We start from the raw sequence: 20,258 nt of genomic DNA, 5'->3' as shown, positions 1-20,258 counted from the left end.
TTCTCACCCGTCTACACACCAAATTGAAAACATGTTTTGAGAAATTTTGCATATGTATTGAACATTAAATACAGAAATCTTATTCACATAAGTATTCACACCCCTGAGTCAATACTTTGTAGAAGCACCCATTGTCTAGAGAGATTTCCACACGTGGATATGTGCAACATTTGACCATTGTTCTTTTCAAAATTCTTCAAGCTCTGTCAAATTGGTTTATGATCATTGCTAGACCGTCCTTTTCAAGTCTTGCCATATGTTTTCAAGCAGATTTATGTCAAAACTGTAACTTGGACACTCAGGAATATTCACTATCTTCTTGGTAAGCAACTCCAGAGTAGATTTGGCCTTGTGTTTTAGGTTATTGTCCTGCTGAACGGTGAATTCATCTCCCTGTATCTGGTGGAAAGCAGACTGAAGCAGGTTCTCCATTCCGTAAAAAAAAATTATCCTGAAAAACTCCCAGATTACAAGCATATGCATAACATGATGCAGCCACCACGATGCTTGAAAATATAGAGAGTAGTACTCAGTAATGTGTTGTACTGGATTTGCCCCAAACATAACACCTTGTAATCAGGATAAAATGTTAACTGCTTCACCACATTTGTTGCAAACAGGATGCATATTTTGGAATATTTTTATTCTGTACAGGCTTCCTTCTTTTCACTCTGTCAATTAGGTTAGTATTGTGGAGTAACTACAATGTTGTTGATCCATCCTCAGTTTTCTCCTATCACAGCCGTTAAACTCTGTAACTGTTTTAAAGTCACCATTGACCTCATGGTGAAATCCCTGAGGGGTTTCCTTCCTGTCCAGCAACTGAATTAGGAAGGCCGCCTGTATCTTTGCAGTGACTGGGTGGATTGATATGTCATGCCCTGACCATAGAGAGCTGTTTATTCTCTATGTTGGTTGGGTCGGGGTGTGATTTAGGGTGGGTTATCTAGGGGAATTGTATATCTATGTTGGCCTGATGTGGTTCCCAATCAGAGGCAGCTGTTTATCGTTGTCTCTGATTGGGGATCATATTTAGGTAGCCATTTTCCCATTGTGCATTGTGGGATCTTGTCTATGTATAGTTGCCTGAGAGCATTATTATAGTTTTGTTTGTTGTTCACTTTGTTGTTTTTGTTCTTTGAAGTTTTCTATTCCATAATAAAGGATGGAAACATACCACACTGCATCTTGGTCTACTCCTTACGACGGACGTGACAGGATACACCATCCAGAGTGTAATTAATAACTTCACCATGCTCAGAGGAATATTCAATGCTTTAAAACATTTTTTTAGATGGGTAAAAATACCAGAAAATATCTGCTGTTCTGGAAATCTCCCTTGTCTTTGTGGTTGAATCTGTGTTTGACTGAGGGACCTTACGGCAGACTGACTCACCTAATGATGACACAGGGCAGGCTTCCCCAACTGGTGGCCTGCGGGCCGAAAACGTTTTCTATTTTAGTTTTTACTGTTGGACATAATCGACTATAAAAACAAAGGAAATAAACACAGTGAGTGATTTTAATTTTGGGGAATCTGTTCCCATGTTTCCCCATGCATAATATAGAGACATTCATTCACATTCATTTTCCACATTTTCTTGTGTTACAGCCTGAATTTTAAATGAATTAAATAAGAGATTTTTGTGTCACTGGCCTACACACAATACCCCATAATGTCAAAGTGAAATCATGTTTAATATATATATATATATATATTTATTTATATACACAAATAAAATAAAAAGCTGAAATAAGTATTCAACCCCTTTGTTATGGCAAGACTAAATTAAGTTCAGGAGTAGAAATGTGCTTAACAAGTGACATAATAAGTTCCTTGGACTCACTCTGTGTGCAATAATAGTGTTTAACATGATTTTGGATTGACTACCTCATCTCTGTATCCCGCACATACAATTATCTGTGCCACTGGAAATGTTATTTAGTAGCCTACTGTAGCATATTTATATATATATATATCATGTTGCTTCATTGGTGTGAGCTACAGTTTGAATCAAGACCAGATTGATCCCAGTTTGTCAGTCAGAGTAACCACTCACCTCGGTCATTTGTGTTGTAAAAAAAGATTTAGCTAATGTCCTCTGTCATGTAAATGTGGTAGAATTGCATGAAATGCGTTTTTAAAATGCATATTTTCTTCGGACACTAAAATCAAAAATACCCATATGTGAAAATCCTAACAATACCTGTTTTCTACTGTAGCCTGTGCCAATTGCAAACGTTATTATGGGTTTATATTGAATCTTCGTGCACGGATTTGTTAACAGAAAATGAGGGTGTGCCGGGGGGGGGCTATGATTTAAGCGTTCCTGACGTTCTTGCAAAGTCACGCCCACATGCTCATTAGTCAACATCACTTTTTTCATGACTTTGTCAAATAGAAGGTATATATATATATATATATATATATATATATATATATATACCTTCTATATATATATTGTAATGAAACAGGCAGGGAGCAGGTCTCGAACCCTCGACCTTCTAGCCCGAGGTCCGGCGCGCTATCGATTGTGCAGCAAAAGCAATGCTCGTGCGACAGTCGATTCCCGCGCTTATAAACCCAGGGTCGTGACAATATATATATATATATATATTTCGTAACGACCCTGGGTTTATATATATATATATATATATATTACACCCATAGCCTACTCATGGTCGGAGAAAAATCCGACCATACATGCCCCCCCAGAGGTTAGGTTCCCTTCTTTTTTTTGTTGGCTCACTACTCCGTCGTTGCCAAGGTTTCCGTGTACGCGCTCCAAGAGCGGAGACGCGCCGCCGCTGAGATTCAGTGTCTCTGTAGCCATGGCGGCGGATCTACACCCGGAGTGGATCTCTCGTCTCCCTTCTTCATGGAGTTACGGGGTCACTCGGGACGGACGAGTCTTCTTCATCAAGTAATAATCTATTGGATATTATTCGTGGGTGTATTTGACATTTTAATTTTAAACTCGGATACACACCAAAATGCGATACGTTTTCACCTTTTTCCCTTTCTCACCAACAGCGAAGAAGCAAAGAGTACAACCTGGTTGCATCCAGTCAGTGGAGAGGCAGTGATAACTGGCCACAGGAAAACTCCAGGTAAAAATGTCACCAAGTTTATATCCATATGCCACCAAGCAATACTTTTTTGTTTAGTTTGTTTTGTTGTTGTTTGTTTCAAACAAAATAGATCCAGAGAGACAAAATGGGTTAGTTTATTTTTGTTGTTGTTGATGTATGTGAGTTTAGGTTCGTGTGCTGTGAAACACAGCCGTTAAAACGTCCAGAAGTTGGCATCACACTGGTCATTATGTTAGCTAGCTATAGCTAGCCATCTCAGGTAAACGGAAGGTAAACTTGTCAAATATAAATTTGCTTAGTTATGCCTCAACTGTTTTTTTTCGTCGACACTTCCTCGGCAAAAATAACAGACAAATTATATATATATATATATATATATATATATATATATATATATATATATTTATTTATATTCCCCCCTCTCCCTCGAGATTTGGCTACACCTATATGTTAGAATGAGCTACAGTAGCTAGCTGTGTGATGTTACAGTTAGCCAGCAGCTGCTGCACATGATTCAACTAACGTTAGATGAATACCCAGTATCTTTGACATTAGCTACTGATCTATAAACTAGCGACCAGTTTAGAGACGTCGATTTCTTTCCCCGAATTGACAACAGTTCCTCATTTTCCTAATTTTCTCTCTCTCTCTCTCTCTCTCTATATATATATATGGTATAGAAAAAAGGTAAAAGGTAAACGTTTCAGGTAGGAATCGTGGTATTTCGGTTCTAGAAAGATCTAAAACAAAAACAACAACTTTACTTTCATATCACATTCAAAAATAATTTATCAGATGCTAAGTTTGTGATACACAGTTTTTTAACAGACTTTAATACCTCAGTTGCAGCCAACAGTATTTTTCAGTGACAACACGTTTCTGGTGTTGTTCGGATGCATGCTAAATAGCTAATTAGCAATGTCTTCCGTCTGTCTTCTATAAATACGCGTTGTAGTAACGTAACGATATGACCCTGTGGGAGAACTAACACTATATAAAGAAAGTGTATTCATTTAACATTTTGTTTTTCGAAAATAATTTCTCGCTGATTGGGGATCTTAAGAAAACACCCTTGTACAGAAGACGCCTTCCTCCAATGACTCTCCTGTGTAATCTAATGGAACTGAGAGTCATGCTCAAGGGTTAGCTGCACCCCTACAAAGCATGGCATGCATTTTGACAGCTGGCATCTTGTTAGTTCATTGGCTTTACACTCCGTGACTCCGATGATGTGTGTGTGTGTCCCGTCTGTTGTGCCTCTTTGTTTATCTGGTGCGGTTATGTGTGTTTCTCCCTATAGATTTACCGACTGGATGGGAGGAGGGATTTTCGTTCGAGGGGGCTCGGTGCTTCATAAAGTGAGTCAGAATTTCACATCACAGCCTCCCTCTCTTTCACATCGCAGCAGTTGACACTGCACTTGGAATTAACAACGGACACGCAGTGTATCCCCATTAACAACGGACACGCAGTGTATCCCCGTTAACAACGGACACGCAGTGTATCCCCTTTAACAACGGACACGCAGTGTATCCCCTTTAACGACGGACACAGGCAGTGTATCCCCATTGACAACGGACACGCAGTGTATCCCCTTTAACAACGCACACGCAGTGTATCCCCATTAACAACTGACACGCAGTGTATCCCCATTAACAACGGACACGCAGTGTATCCCCATTAACAACGGACACGCAGTGTATCCCCATTAACAACGGACACGCAGTGTATCCCCATTAATAACGGACACGCAGTGTAGCCCCATTAACAACAGACACGCAGTGTATCCCCATTAACAACGGACACGCAGTGTATCCCCATTAATAACGGACACGCAGTGTATCCCCATTAACAACAGACACGCAGTGTATCCCCATTAACAACGGACACGCAGTGTATCCCCATTAACAACGGACACGCAGTGTAGCCCCATTAACAACGGACACGCAGTGTATCCCCATTAACAACGGACACACAGTGTATCCCCATTAACAACGGACACGCAGTGTATCCCCATTAACAACGGACACGCAGTGTATCCCCATTAACAACGGACACGCAGTGTATCCCCTTTAACAACGGACACGCAGTGTATCCCCATAACCACCCAAGTGTCCCCTTTATTCTACGTTTATGAAGTAAAGGTTGCCCACACTTCAGAGCAAGTCACACTGTCACTGTCTAACAAGGTGGTGAGATGTTGGGTCTCAGTGACCTTTCTCTGAACAGGCTTTAGCCCACTTGTTAGGGCTTTGTCTCTCCCTCAGTCAGTATCCAACGTCAGCCGACCTCTCCCTCAGTTAAGTACCTTTTCCCTTCTTATCCAAGCTGGGATGAAATGTGTTTCGTTACGCTCGCATTATATCAGCAAACCTCTGTTTATGCTTTGTTTGAACACATTGCTTTTCAGTTGTTGCTCCAAATGTCACCCAGAGCCAATACCTATAGTTCTGGTAAATCCCAACCTAACCTAACCTGGCCAGGCCTTGCCTTGTAAGAACAACATATAGGGAATAAATGGCTCTTCTGTCATAGCTGGGAACCTTTACTCTTTTATTTGCATGGTTTATCAGCAAAGTTAATTATTACATCGTCTTTAAGAGAGCTGTGTGTGTGTGTGTCAGTCAGTGTGTCTTTGTACAAATAGACTGGTGGGCTGTGGAAATGACATTTTGTCTCTTTTCAAATCAATTTGTCATTCATATGGTGCCCTGTTGGAAAGCAATGCTAAGCTTAACACGTGCCATGTTTTCCCTTCTAAGATGAACTATGAAGTGTTTATAACGACACTGGTTATGACTGAGGGTGTCATAAGTGATGTCATAACCTAACCTTGTGCACAAAATTGCTGCAATCTAGGCTATGTCACAACACATGAGTCATGTATTGAGTAGGCAATGACATACAACCTCTCCTTTCCTCTTAGTGTGTGTGTGTTTGCGTGTGTGTGCATGTGTGTGTGTGTGTATGCATATGTCACTGTGAGTAAGTAGGGGAATGCAGCGGATGTCTCTCTTGTCCAATAAGACATACAAACAGGATTTTCTCTTCTTTGACATGTTGCCCTGGGTGTTTGGACTACATTGATGGCGTGAGGACCAGGTCAAAGTGATGTCTTTCGGCATCATATTTCACATAATGAATTTTTTTCTCCCTTCCCTGACCTGTCTCCCTCCTTTTGTTTCATGACAGTCTGTGTCTATCTGGTTCCCTCCCTCTTGCTTCATGGCTTCCTTATATGGAATCAGAGCGGTCAAAGCATCATATTTTACATAATGTAATGGCGTTCCTACTCCCCCTTTGGCATTCTTTATTTTTTAATTTTAATATTTTTGTACTTTTACCCCTTTTTCTCCACAATTTTGTGATTTCCAATTGGTAGTTACAGGCTTGAGCCATTGCTGCAACTCCCCTTCTGACTCGGGAGAGGCGAAGGTCGAGAGCCACGACCCTGCCAAGCTGCACTGATCGCTTAACCTGGAAGCCAGCGGCACCAATGTGTTGGAGGAAACACCTTCCAGCTGGCGACCAAGGTCAGCTTGCAGATGCCCAGCCCGCCACAAGGAGTCGCTAGAGTGCAATGGGACAAGGAAATCCCGGCCAGCCAAACCCGGACGACGCTGGGCCTATTGTGCACCACCTCATGGGTCTCCCGGTCACAGCCAGCTGTGACACAGCCTGGGTTCGAACCCGGGTCTGTAGTGATGCTTCAAGCACTGCGATGCTAAGCCTTAGATCACTGCGCCGCTATGCCTTAGATCACTGCGCCACTCAGGAGGTCCTGCTCTGTGGTGTTATGATGGTCAGAAATATGCCTACATGGTCATAAAGACAGTCATCATCTTTCACATGTAATGTTTTTTTCCCTCTTTGTCCAGTGCTCCTTTCGTTGTGCTGTGTGTGTGTGTGTGTGTGTGTATGTGTGTGTGTGTGTGTGTGTGTGTGTGTGTGTGTGTGCGTGTTCTGTGTGTGTGTGCTTCCCTTTCCTCCTGCTCCATGGCAGTCTCATACAGAATCAGAGATCATCATTGTAGACTGCACCGATTCATTGTACCGAGTTTGTTACAAAGGAGACAGTATTCACTATTGTCTCACTGTCTTTCTAAGGGAGATGTCTTGGAGATAGACGACTGAGCTTATTTGGGTCACTCCCTACTTGTGTGAGCTATGGATGGCAGTACCCTAACACTACTACTACTCTAACCAACCTTCCAGAATACACGGATGCTTCTAGATAAGAGATTGAAAAAGGAGAACCAGGGAAAAAAAAGAGGAATGGAATCTTGTTTTCTCACATCCAATACTTCAGCAGTTCTCTCCTGTCTTGTATTTCCTCATGAATTACACACAATGCAAATGGAAGGCTGCCAGGAGAGGAGGCAGCGTTAGAACAGAGGCAGTTATTTGATATTTCCAGCATAGACTACTAGGCTAACCAACTAGTGTAAAACAGATGGATGTGTGTTTCATTAATTTAAGGCTTTTTGTGGCAACACTCCTAACATGGCTACTTATGTGGTGAGATTGTAGTCTTCTTTCGTAGATATATATTGTTTACGTACACAGAAAATACAGGGCAAATAGTGGCTCTCCAGTGGATAGCTGCTGTCCTTACAAGCTCCTGACCAATTCTGCTATTTAGTGTGTTTCAAAAATGAATAGGAAGGGGTGGCGCAGTGGTCAAAGGCACTGTATCACAGTGCTAGCTGGACCTCCCATTGCCCCATGGACCTCCCGGTCGCTGCCAGCTGCGACAGAGCCTGGGCTCAAACCCAGAGTCTCTGGTGGCACAGCTATCACTGCGATGCAGTGCCCTAGACCATTGCAGTGCCCTTAGACCACTGCGCCACCAGAGACCCTGGGCTCAAGCCCAGGCTCTGTCGCAGCCGGCCGCAACCGGGAGGTCCATGGGGCGACGCACAATTGGCCTAGCGTCGTCCGGGTTAGGGAGGGTTTGGCCGGTAGGGATATCCTTGTCTCATCGCGCACTAGCGACTCCTGTGGCGGACCGGGCGTAGTGCACGCTGACCAGGTCACTAGGTGTTCAGTGTTTCCTCCGACACATTGGTGCAGCTGGCTTCCGGGTTGGATGTGCGCTGTGTTAAGAAGCAGCGCGGCTTGGTTGAGTCGTGTTTCGGAGGACGCATGGCTCTCGACCTTCGTCTCTCCCGAGCCCGTACGGGAGTTGTAGTGATGAGACAAGACAGTAACTACTAACAATTGGATACCACGAAATTGGGGAGAAAAAGGAAAAAATAAATGAATAGAAAATTACATCAAATTTCCGTCATCATTTCCTTTGACTGAAAACAGCTCCTGGACATCAGTATAGCGATCACTAATCTCGATTTGGATTAAGATTTTTTTACCTCAATGAGTCGGCAGCTGTGGATGTTCTGCTCATTTCCGGACCAGGCCCTAATCCCTGGGACTCGATAGAGGAAGAGACCTTGCAAACGAGTGGGCTCCCTGACGAGACTACTTCGTTGAGTTAATAAACTGCGTCTACTCTCCGTTCTATTGGAGAATGTACAATCACTGGAGAATAAACTAGACAAGCTCCGTTCGAGACTATCTTATCAACCGGACCTAAAGAACTGTAATATAGTTGTGGTTGACAAGACATAAAATAATATACAGTATCAGTCAAAAGTTTGGACACACCTACTCATTCAAAGGTTTTTCTTACATTTTTTACTACTTTCTACATGTTATAATAATAGGGAATATATCCAAATCATGAAATAACAAATATGGAATCATATAGTAACCAAAAACACCAAAGTGTTTAAAAAAATCAAAATATATTTTATGTTTGAGATTCTTCAAAGTAGCCACATGTCACGTTCTGACCCTAGTTCCTTTATTTTGTCTTAGTGTTAGTTGGTCAGAGCGTGAGTTGGGGTGGGCAGTCTATGTTCGTTTTTCTAGGTTGTGTTTGTGTTTGACCTGGTATGGTTCTCAATCAGAGGCAGCTGTTTATCGTTGTCTCTGATTGAGAATCATACTTAGGTAGCCTTTTCCCACCTGTGTTTTGTGGGTGAATATTTTCAGTTTCAGTGTTTGCACCATTCGGGACTGTTTCGGTTTTCATTTTGATTCTCTTGTTCTTTTGTATTTTGTATTCATTCTCATTAAAAGACATTATGGATATGTACCACGCTGCGCATTGGTCCGATCTCTCCTTGTCCTCCTCAGTAGAGGAAGAGGAATATCGTTACACCACCCTTTGCCTTGATGACATCTTTGCACAATCTTGGCATTCTTTCAACCAGCTTCACCTGGAATACTTTTCCAACAGTCTTGAAGGAGTTGCCACATATGCTGAGCACTTGTTGGCTGCTTTTCCTTCACTCTGAGGTCCAACTCATCCCAAACCATCTCAATTGGGTTGAGGTCGGGTGATTGTGGAGGCCAAGTCATCTGATGCAGCACTCCAACACTCTCCTTCTTGGTGAAATAGCCCTTACACAGCCTGGAGGTATTTTGGGTCATTGTCCTGTTAAAAAACAAATAATCGTCCCACTAAGCGCAAACCAGATGGGATGGCATATCGTTGCAGAATGCTGTGGTAGCCATGCTGGTTAAGTGTGCCTTCAATTCTAAACAAATCACAGACAGTGTCACCAGGGCTGATCTAAATCACCTAGGGCTGATCTAATTCACCTAGGGCTGATCTAAATCTCCTAGGGCTGATCTAATTTACCTAGGGCTGATCTAAATCACCCAGGGCTGATCTAATTCACCCAGGGCTGATCTAATTCACCTAGGGCTGATCTAATTCACCCAGGGCTGATCTAATTCACCCAGGGCTGATCTAATTCACATCTAAATCACCTAGGGCTGATCTAATTCACATCTAATTCACCTAGGGCTGATCTAATTCACATCTAATTCACCTAGGGCTGATCTAATTCACATCTAATTCACCTAGGGCTGATCTAATTCACATCTAATTCACCTAGGGCTGATCTAATTCACATCTAATTCACCTAGGGCTGATCTAATTCACATCTAAATCACCTAGGGCTGATCTAATTCACATCTAATTCACCTAGGGCTGATCTAAATCACCCAGGGCTGATCTAATTCACCCAGGGCTGATCTAATTCACCTAGGGCTGATCTAATTCACCCAGGGCTGATCTAATTCACCCAGGGCTGATCTAATTCACATCTAAATCACCTAGGGCTGATCTAATTCACATCTAATTCACCTAGGGCTGATCTAATTCACATCTAATTCACCTAGGGCTGATCTAATTCACATCTAATTCACCTAGGGCTGATCTAATTCACATCTAATTCACCTAGGGCTGATCTAATTCACATCTAATTCACCTAGGGCTGATCTAATTCACATCTAAATCACCTAGGGCTGATCTAATTCACATCTAATTCACCTAGGGCTGATCTAAATCACCCAGGGCTGATCTAATTCACCCAGGGCTGATCTAATTCACCTAGGGCTGATCTAATTCACCCAGGGCTGATCTAATTCACCCAGGGCTGATCTAATTCACATCTAAATCACCTAGGGCTGATCTAATTCACATCTAATTCACCTAGGGCTGATCTAATTCACATCTAAATCACCTAGGGCTGATCTAATTCACATCTAAATCACCTAGGGCTGATCTAATTCACATCTAATTCACCTAGGGCTGATCTAATTCACATCTAAATCACCTAGGGCTGATCTAATTCACATCTAATTCACCTAGGGCTGATCTAATTCACATCTAAATCACCTAGGGCTGATCTAATTCACATCTAAATCACCTAGGGCTGATCTAATTCACATCTAATTCACCCAGGGCTGATCTAATTCACATCTAATTCACCTAGGGCTGATCTAATTCACATCTAAATCACCTAGGGCTGATCTAATTCACATCTAATTCACCTAGGGCTGATCTAATTCACCTAGGGCTGATCTAATTCACAAAAATGACACGTGCAATATCCATATCGCATGCAATATTTTGAAGTGACGTTTTTATAGTTCACTCCGTTTGTCGTCTTTCCCACTCTCCTCTTTGCATCTGCTTCCCCCACACACCAAGCCCCGCCCCCCACCCCTCAAGCAAGGCAGGTCTTCCTCCTCGCTGTTAGATTCACTACGTTTAGAGATCTCTGTTACTACTGGTACACTTGCTGAAATGAGAGGTGGTGCTGTATGGCTCGGCTGTAACTGTCAGGTCACAGTTTGTGCTGACTTTGCGTTATCTTCTTTGTTTGTGTGTGTGTGTGTGTGTGTGTGTACAGCCGGTTGGACGGACGGTGGGTGAGATTGTGTGGAGTCTCTTTTGTGTGAGTGTGTTTTGATAAAGGGGAGGGCACTGCCCGGGAGGAGGGAGGTAGATTTGATTAGTTTATACTTTTGTGGGGCTCTGAATGAGTGAAGGTCACTGTAGATGTTAATCGAATCACTTTTGTCTGTCTGTAGCGGGTGGAGTTTATGTGTGTGTGTGTGTGTGAAATAGTGCCAACGACTAGTTTCTGGGTAATTTGCGGGTGGCAGAGTGCCAACACGGCCCGAAACCCTTTTTAGTTTAGAGCGAGAGAGAGAGAGAGAGCAAGAGGGAGGCCTAGTCAACTGCTGCCAGTTGAATGAGGTCATGAATGAATGAGGATCTGTAAATGAGTGAACTAGAAACATGTTGATTTGGTAGGCTACATGTAGAAACGTCATTCACGTACATATTTTATTACTACTTTACTACTGTATTGTTGGTGACGAGTTTGTAGAAAGAATGATCTTTCTAAACAATTGATGTCAAGAGGACAGGTGCACTGAACTAACCATATCAACGGACATTCTCAGTTTATGGGAGGGACTGTGCTTATCTATGTGCTGTTTCCTTCAGCCAATCAAGAGGTCAGTGAAACATGACCTAATTGTTAACCAATGAGTTTGAACAAATACAACTACAGAAAAATAGATAGGGCTCGTCTCTCCACAGGCAGCATCGCGTGCTGGTAAATTAACCCAATGAGTCGCCCTGTGCGATTTGGACAAATGATTGAAAGCTGAGACTCTCACACGTACATGTAACTCTATGACCTCACAAGCTTTTTCTACATAGGAGACCATAGGAAATACCAGGACATAGTGTCTATAATACTGTAAGGGGTTCTTCTACATAGAAGACCATAGTAAATCCCAGGTCATAGTGTCTATAATACTGTAAGGGGTTCTTCTACATAGAAGACCATAGTAAATCCCAGGTCATAGTGTCTATAATACTGTAAGGGGTTCATCTACATAGAAGACCATAGTAAATCCCAGGTCATAGTGTCTATAATACTGTAAGGGGTTCTTCTACATAGAAGACCATAGTAAATCCCAGGTCATAGTGTCTATAATACTGTAAGGGGTTCATCTACATAGAAGACCATAGTAAATCCCAGGTCATAGTGTCTATAATACTGTAAGGGGTTCTTCTACATAGAAGACCATAGTAAATCCCAGGTCATAGTGTCTATAATACTGTAAGGGGTTATTCTACATAGAAGACCATAGTAAATCCCAGGTCATAGTGTCTATAATACTGTAAGGGGTTCTTCTACATAGACGACCATGGGAAATCCCAGGACATAGTGTCTATAATACTGTAAGGGGTTCTTCTACATAGACCATAGTAAATCCCAGGTCATAGTGTCTATAATACTGTAAGGGGTTCTTCTACATAGACGACCATGGGAAATCCCAGGACATAGTGTCTATAATACTGTAATAAGCTCACATAGTTGCTGTCACAAACTCCAAACAGTTGTCACTGACTAGTTGTGTATTCATTTCCCACTGAGCAAACCATTCCTGTACCTATTACAGCATTCATATACCTTTTTATCAAGTTAGTGTTTTGGCAGACTGTATTTTTCATTGCCATTTGTCAGTAAAACTGATGAATGCAACAGTTTATGTCCAATAGTTTTGTGTTCTACTTGGAGCCCTGGTTGTCCTTTAAAGAAAATGGTAAAACGCCTCATTGTGAGGCTCAATATAAAGGCTGGACATGAAGACAAATGAAAGTCAGATAAATGAAAATATTTTTTTGGGGGGGGGGTTTCGGGACTGATAGGGTTAAGACTGTGGGTGTGTCTCAACTGGCACCTTGTTCCCTATATAGTGCACTAGACACCATAGGGCTCTGGTTAAATGTAGTGCACTATGTCGTGAATAGGGTGTCACTTTGGATGCAGACAGTCCGTGACTGTTATCTCTACGCTGCTTTTCTCTCTGGCCTGTCAAGCAGAATGCCCTTCCCAGCAGTATTCTAAATAGGGTCTCTTTCTTTCTGTGTGTGTGTGTGTGTGTGTGTTTGTGGCAGGTAGCCTAGCAGTCAAGAGCTTTGTGCCGGTAACCCGAAAGGTCGCTGGTTTCAATCCCGAAGCCGACTAGGTGAAAAATCTGTGTTACTTTGAGCAATTCACTTAACCATAATTGCTCCTGTAAGTCTCTCTGGATCAGAGTGTCTGTAAAATTACTAATATGTAAATGTGTGTGTGTGTATTGTGCATGTAAAAGGTTTTAATTATGTTATGGGGATGAATTATGACCCTAATTAAACTGTCAAACTCTCTCTCTCTCTCTCTCTCTCTTCCTCTCTCTCTCTCTCTTCCTCTCTCTCTCTCTCTTCCTCTCTCTCTCTCTCTTCCTCTCTCTCTTCCTCTCTCTCTCTCTCTCTCTCTCTCTCTCTCTCTCTCTCTTCCTCTCTCTCTCTTCCTCTCTCTCTCTCTCTCTCTCTCTCTCTCTCTCTCTCTCTCTCTCTCTCTTCCTCTCTCTCTCTCTCTCTCTCTCTCTCTCTCTCTCTCTCTCTCTCTCTCTCTCTCTTCCTCTCTCTCTCTCTCTCTCTCTCTCTCTCTCTCTCTCTCTCTCTTTCTCTCTTCCTCTCAATTCAATTCGCTTTATTGGCATGACGTAACAATGTACATATTGCCGAAGCTTATTTTGGATATTTACAATAAAAAAAATAAAGCAATGAGAATAAAAATGAGAATGAGAATGTTACAGAACTCTGCATGCAGGGTTTCAATGGGGTGTTTGTTCCATTTGATGAAATCTTGTTTTGCAAGTGGACCCCACACCTCGCTTCCATAAAGTGCAATTGGTTCAATGACATGTTCAATTAGTTTTAGCAATTAGTTTTAACCTTGAATAAGGGTTTCAAATTTGGGAAAATGACACTCTCTAATTGTTTTATATTTTTTACATTTTGTCAGGAAATGCAGCTCCGTCTCAGGTTCTGCTGTTGTACAGTGGTTGCACAGCCTTTCCTCTACAGGGAGCCAGGTTTTCCTGTGTCTACCCTTCTCAATGGCTAGGCTGTGCTCACTGAGCCTGTACTTTGATCAGTAACCATGGTCAAATATTTAGCCACGGTGTACTGTCAATTTAGGGCCAGATAGCACTGCATTTTGCAGTGCTATCTGATTGATTAGATGTTCTGGTCCTGAGGCTTCAGTGTGTTAGTAAAACAGGTTTGTGAACTCAGCCCCAGGACCAGCTGGATGAGTGGACTGAGGCTTCAGTGTGTTAGTAGAACAGGTTTGTGAACTCAGGACCAGCTGGATGAGTGGACTGAGGCTTCAGTGTGTTAGTAGAACAGGTTTGTGAACTCAGGACCAGCTGGATGAGGGGACTGAGGCTTCAGTGTGTTAGTAGAACAGGTTCGTGAACTCAGGACCAGCTGGATGAGGGGACTGAGGCTTCAGTGTGTTAGTAGAACAGGTTTGTGAACTCAGGACCAGCTGGATGAGTGGACTGAGGCTTCAGTGTGTTAGTAGAACAGGTTTGTGAACTCAGGACCAGCTGGATGAGGGGACTGAGGCTTCAGTGTGTTAGTAGAACAGGTTTGTGAACTCAGGACCAGCTGGATGAGGGGACTGAGGCTTCAGTGTGTTAGTAGAACAGGTTTGTGAACTCAGGACCAGCTGGATGAGTGGACTGATGCTTCAGTGTGTTAGTAGAACAGGTTTGTGAACTCAGGACCAGCTGGATGAGGGGACTCCTTTCTTTGCTCAGCTCTTGGCATTGCAGGGCGTGGTAATGATATGAGAGGGGTCACTGTATTTAGGATGTTTCCAAAACTGAATGGCTCTTTTTTGAGTTTTTATTATTAGTGGATATTGGCCTAATTCTGCCCTGCATGAATTGTTTGTTGTTTTCCTCTGGACATGTAGGAGAATCTTACAGAACTCTGCATGCAGGGTTTCAATGGGGTGTTTGTCCCATTTGATGAAATCTTGTTTTGCAAGTGGACCCCCACACCTCGCTGCCATAAAGTGCAATTGGTTCAATGACATTTTCAATTAGTTTTAGCCAAATTTTTATAGGTATTTCAATTTGAATGAGTTTTTTTAATGGCGTAGAATGCCCTGCGTGCTTTCTCTCTCAGCTCATTCACTGCCTCATTAAGGTGTCCAGTTGATCTTATTTTTAAACCTAAGTAATTGTAGTGTGTACAGTACTCTATATATTTTGTACCAATTCCCTGAGATCTGGATCTTCTCTGGAAAATCATTATATTAGTCTTTTTGGGGTTTACTGCCAGGGTCCAGGTGTGGCAGTACTGCTCTAGCAGGTCCAGGCTCTGCTGTAGGCCATGTGCTGTGGGTGACAGCAGGCATAGGTCATCTGCAAAGAGTAGGCATTTAATTTCTGAATTCTGGAGACTAACACCAGGGGCTGAGGATTTTTCTAGAAAAGTGGCCAATTCGTTAATATAAATATTGAAGAGTGCAGGGCTCAGATTGCAACCCTGGCGAAGGCCCCGCCCCTTGTTAAAGAATTCTGTTATTTTCTTACCAATTTTAATGCTGCACGTATTGCCAGTATACATTGATATAATTATGTCATATGTTTGACCCCCTACACCACTTTCAATAACTTTGTAGAACAGTCCTGTATGCCAAATAGAATCAAATGCTTTTTGGAAGTTGATAAAGCAAGCGTATATTTTGGTACTATTTTGGTGAACATGTTTATCTATTAGGGTGTGTAGGGTGTAAATATGATCAGTTGTGCGATGTTTTGGTATAAATCCAATTTGGCTTTTACTCAAGACATTGTGCTTATTAAGGAAGTTTATAACTCTTACATTGATAATACTACAGAAAACCTTCCCAAGGTTACTGTTCACACAAATGCCTCTGTAATTGTTAGGGTCAAATTTGCCTCCGTTTTTGAAGATTCCGTGCCTCCGTTTTTGAAGGGGTTATGAGTCCTTGATTCCAGATGTCAGGGAAATAACCTACCCTCACGATCAAATTAAACAGTTTTAATATAGCCAATTGAAATGTTGCACTAGTGAGTTTGAGCATCTCATTTAGGATGCCATCAGGTCCGCATGCTTTTTAAATTTGAGAGCCTGAAGTTTCTTATAGAGCTCCTGGTCAGTAATAGTTTAGTTTCTTATAGAGCTCCTGGTCAGTAATAGTTTAGTTTCTTATAGAGCTCCTGGTCTGTAATAGTTTAGTTTCTTATAGAGCTCCTGGTCAGTAATAGTTTAGTTTCTTATAGAGCTCCTGGTCAGTAATAGTTTAGTTTCTTATAGAGCTCCTGGTCAGTAATAGTTTAGTTTCTTATAGAGCTCCTGGTCAGTAATAGTTTAGTTTCTTATAGAGCTCCTGGTCTGTAATAGTTTAGTTTCTTATAGAGCTCCTGGTCAGTAATAGTTTAGTTTCTTATAGAGCTCCTGGTCCGTAATAGTTTAGTTTCTTATAGAGCTCCTGGTCAGTAATAGTTTAGTGTCTTATAGAGCTCCTGGTCAGTAATAGTTTAGTTTCTTATAGAGCTCCTGGTCAGTAATAGTTTAGTTTCTTATAGAGCTCCTGGTCAGTAATAGTTTAGTGTCTTATAGAGCTCCTGGTCAGTAATAGTGTAGTATCTTATAGAGCTCCTGGTCAGTAATAGTTTAGTTTCTTATAGAGCTCCTGGTCAGTAATAGTTTAGTGTCTTATAGAGCTCCTGGTCAGTAATAGTTTAGTGTCTTATAGAGCTCCTGGTCAGTAATAGTTTAGTGTCTTATAGAGCTCCTGGTCAGTAATAGTTTAGTGTCTTATAGAGCTCCTGGTCAGTAATAGTTTAGTTTCTTATAGAGCTCCTGGTCAGTAATAGTTTAGTGTCTTATAGAGATCCTGGTCAGTAATAGTTTAGTGTCTTATAGAGCTCCTGGTCAGTAATAGTTTAGTTTCTTATACAGCTCCTGGTCAGTAATAGTTTAGTGTCTTATAGAGCTCCTGGTCAGTAATAGTTTAGTTTCTTATAGAGCTCCTGGTCCGTAATAGTTTAGTTTCTTATAGAGCTCCTGGTCAGTAATAGTTTAGTGTCTTATAGAGCTCCTGGTCAGTAATAGTTTAGTGTGTTATAGAGCTCCTGGTCAGTAATAGTTTAGTGTGTTATAGAGCTCCTGGTCAGTAATAGTTTAGTTTCTTATAGAGCTCCTGGTCAGTAATAGTTTAGTTTCTTATAGAGCTCCTGGTCAGTAATAGTTTAGTGTCTTATAGAGCTCCTGGTCAGTAATAGTTTAGTTTCTTATAGAGCTCCTGGTCAGTAATAGTTTAGTGTCTTATAGAGCTCCTGGTCAGTAATAGTTTAGTTTCTTATAGAGCTCCTGGTCAGTAATAGTTTAGTGTCTTATAGAGCTCCTGGTCAGTAATAGTTTAGTGTCTTATAGAGCTCCTGGTCAGTAATAGTTGAGTGTCTTATAGAGCTCCTGGTCAGTAATAGCTTAGTGTCTTATAGAGCTCCTGGTCAGTAATAGTTTAGTTTCTTATAGAGCTCCTGGTCAGTAATAGTTTAGTTTCTTATAGAGCTCCTGGTCAGTAATTGGGGAGTCCAGTGGATTTTGATTGTCCTTTATAGCTTTTTCTAATCCATTCAACTTCTCATGAATTTGGCGTTGTTCTGCGTTTGTGTCAATTTGAACGGTGTTGTAGAGTGTTTTAAAATGGGTTGTCCATATGTCACCATTTTGTATCGCTAATTCCTATTGTTTAGATTTTTAAAAGTTTTTTCCAATTTTGCCAGAAGTTGTGTGTGTTTATGGACTCATCAATTAGTGTCAGCTGCTTGCTGTTGTACTGTGCTTTTTTTGGTTCTGAGTTTACGTTTATAGAGTTTTAAGGCGTAGTTCACCATTATTTGGGTCTCTGTGCTTTTGGTTGGAGGTGTTCTAAGTTTTTTCCTTATAATTTTACAATCTGCATCAAACCAGTTGTCATCTGTGATCTTTAAAAAACATTTTTTTAATCAATTTCAATTGTGCTTCTTTTGTCGTTTGCCTGAATAAATAGTTGATGTTTTGTACTGACATATTGATGCCTTCTTCACTGTAAGTGAATGTGGTATCCAGAAAGAGTGTTTGGATATTTTGGTTCCAGGTTGCTTTCTGGTATTCTTCTGTGCTGTTTTGGGCCCATCTGTATGAATGTCTGATGTTGTACAGCTCACTGGGCTGTGAATGTGTGGTTGTTTCCATGTCTGTTCTTTGGAGGGTCAACGTAATTTGGCTGTGATCAGACAGAGGTGTTAGTGGCTTGACAGTGAATGAGCTGAGAGAGAAAGGGTCAATGTCTGTGATCATATAGTCTACTGTACTGTGGCCAAGAGGTGAGCAGTAGGTGAATCTCCCCAAAGAGTACCCCTGTAACCTACCATTGACAAAGTACAGACCCAGGCTTCTACAGAGCTGCAAAAGATCCCTTCTGTTTTTGTTGACGGTGCTGTCACTGTTGTTTCTATGGGGGAGATGAAGACAGTTAGAAACCGTATGGCCTGTAATAAAGCTGTCCCCTCGTGTGCTTGTTAGATCAGGTAGTGTTCCTGTGCGCGCATTTGTGTCCCCACAGATGAGCACATTTCCTTGGGCCCTGAAATGGCACGTCTCTTCCTCAAGGGTGGGAAAGATCTCCTCTGAGTAATATGGGGATTCTGAGGGGGGATATATATTGCGCAAAGGAACACATCTTTTTCTGTCAGTACAAGTAATTTTTTTCAGTTTTAACCAAATGTGACATTTGCCAATTTTGAGGGGCTCAATTAGATGTTGTAGTTGGGATTTGTACCAAATGATCAGTCCTCAAGAGTCTCTGCCTCTATTGACAGAGCTCTGTTTTTGTGACGGCACAGGGACCTCTCTGTAGCCTGTGGCACAGTGACCTCTCTGTAGCCTGTGGCACGGTGACCTCTCTGTAGCCTGTGGGACAGTGACGGCACAGTGACCTCTCTGTAGCCTGTGGCACGGTGACCTCTCTGTAGCCTGCGGGACAGTGACCTCTCTGTAGCCTGTGGCACAGTGACCTCTCTGTAGCCTGTGGGACAGTGACGGCACAGTGACCTCTCTGTAGCCTGTGGCACGGTGACCTCTCTGTAGCCTGTGGCACGGTGACCTCTCTGTAGCCTGTGGGACAGTGACGGCACAGTGACCTCTCTGTAGCCTGCGGGACAGTGACCTCTCTGTAGCCTGTGGGACAGTGACCTCTCTGTAGCCTGTGGGACAGTGACCTCTCTGTAGCCTGTGGCACAGTGACCTCTCTGTAGCCTGTGGCACAGTGACCTCTCTGTAGCCTGTGGGACAGTGACGGCACAGTGACCTCTTTGTAGCCTGTGGGGCAGTGACCTCTCTGTAGCCTGTGGGGCAGTGACCTCTCTGTAGCCTGTGGCACGGTGACCTCTCTGTAGCCTGTGGGACAGTGACGGCACAGTGACCTCTCTGTAGCCTGTGGCACGGTGACCTCTCTGTAGCCTGCGGGACAGTGACCTCTCTGTAGCCTGTGGCACAGTGACCTCTCTGTAGCCTGTGGGACAGTGACGGCACAGTGACCTCTCTGTAGCCTGTGGGACAGTGACCTCTCTGTAGCCTGTGGCACAGTGACCTCTCTGTAGCCTGTGGCACAGTGACCTCTCTGTAGCCTGTGGGGCAGTGACGGCACAGTGACCTCTCTGTAGCCTGTGGGGCAGTGACCTCTCTGTAGCCTGTGGGGCAGTGACCTCTCTGTAGCCTGTGGCACAGTGACCTCTCTGTAGCCTGTGGGACAGTGACGGCACAGTGACCTCTCTAGCCTGTGGGACAGTGACCTCTCTGTAGCCTGTGGGACAGTGACCTCTCTGTAGCCTGTGGGACAGTGACCTCTCTGTAGCCTGTGGGGCAGTGACCT

General features: G+C 42.7%; 1 protein-coding gene across 1 annotated transcript in view; it reads left to right on the top strand.

Moving 5' to 3' along the window:
• The first annotated feature begins 2,792 nt into the window (after positions 1-2,792).
• The window catches only part of LOC109875732 (pleckstrin homology domain-containing family A member 5), a 248,062-nt gene continuing 230,596 nt past the window's right edge, over positions 2,793-20,258 (top strand). The window contains 3 exon segments of the mRNA XM_031802191.1: positions 2,793-2,924; positions 3,035-3,111; positions 4,394-4,451. Of these exon segments, the coding sequence (XP_031658051.1) occupies positions 2,833-2,924; positions 3,035-3,111; positions 4,394-4,451 (227 nt within the window). The 5' untranslated portion in view covers positions 2,793-2,832.

This window comes from Oncorhynchus kisutch, linkage group LG22, assembly GCF_002021735.2.
Source record: "Oncorhynchus kisutch isolate 150728-3 linkage group LG22, Okis_V2, whole genome shotgun sequence".
In the NCBI taxonomy this organism is placed as follows: domain Eukaryota; kingdom Metazoa; phylum Chordata; class Actinopteri; order Salmoniformes; family Salmonidae; genus Oncorhynchus; species Oncorhynchus kisutch.
The sequence above is the reverse complement of the archived record's forward strand: the minus strand, read 5'-3'. Positions and strand labels throughout refer to the sequence as shown.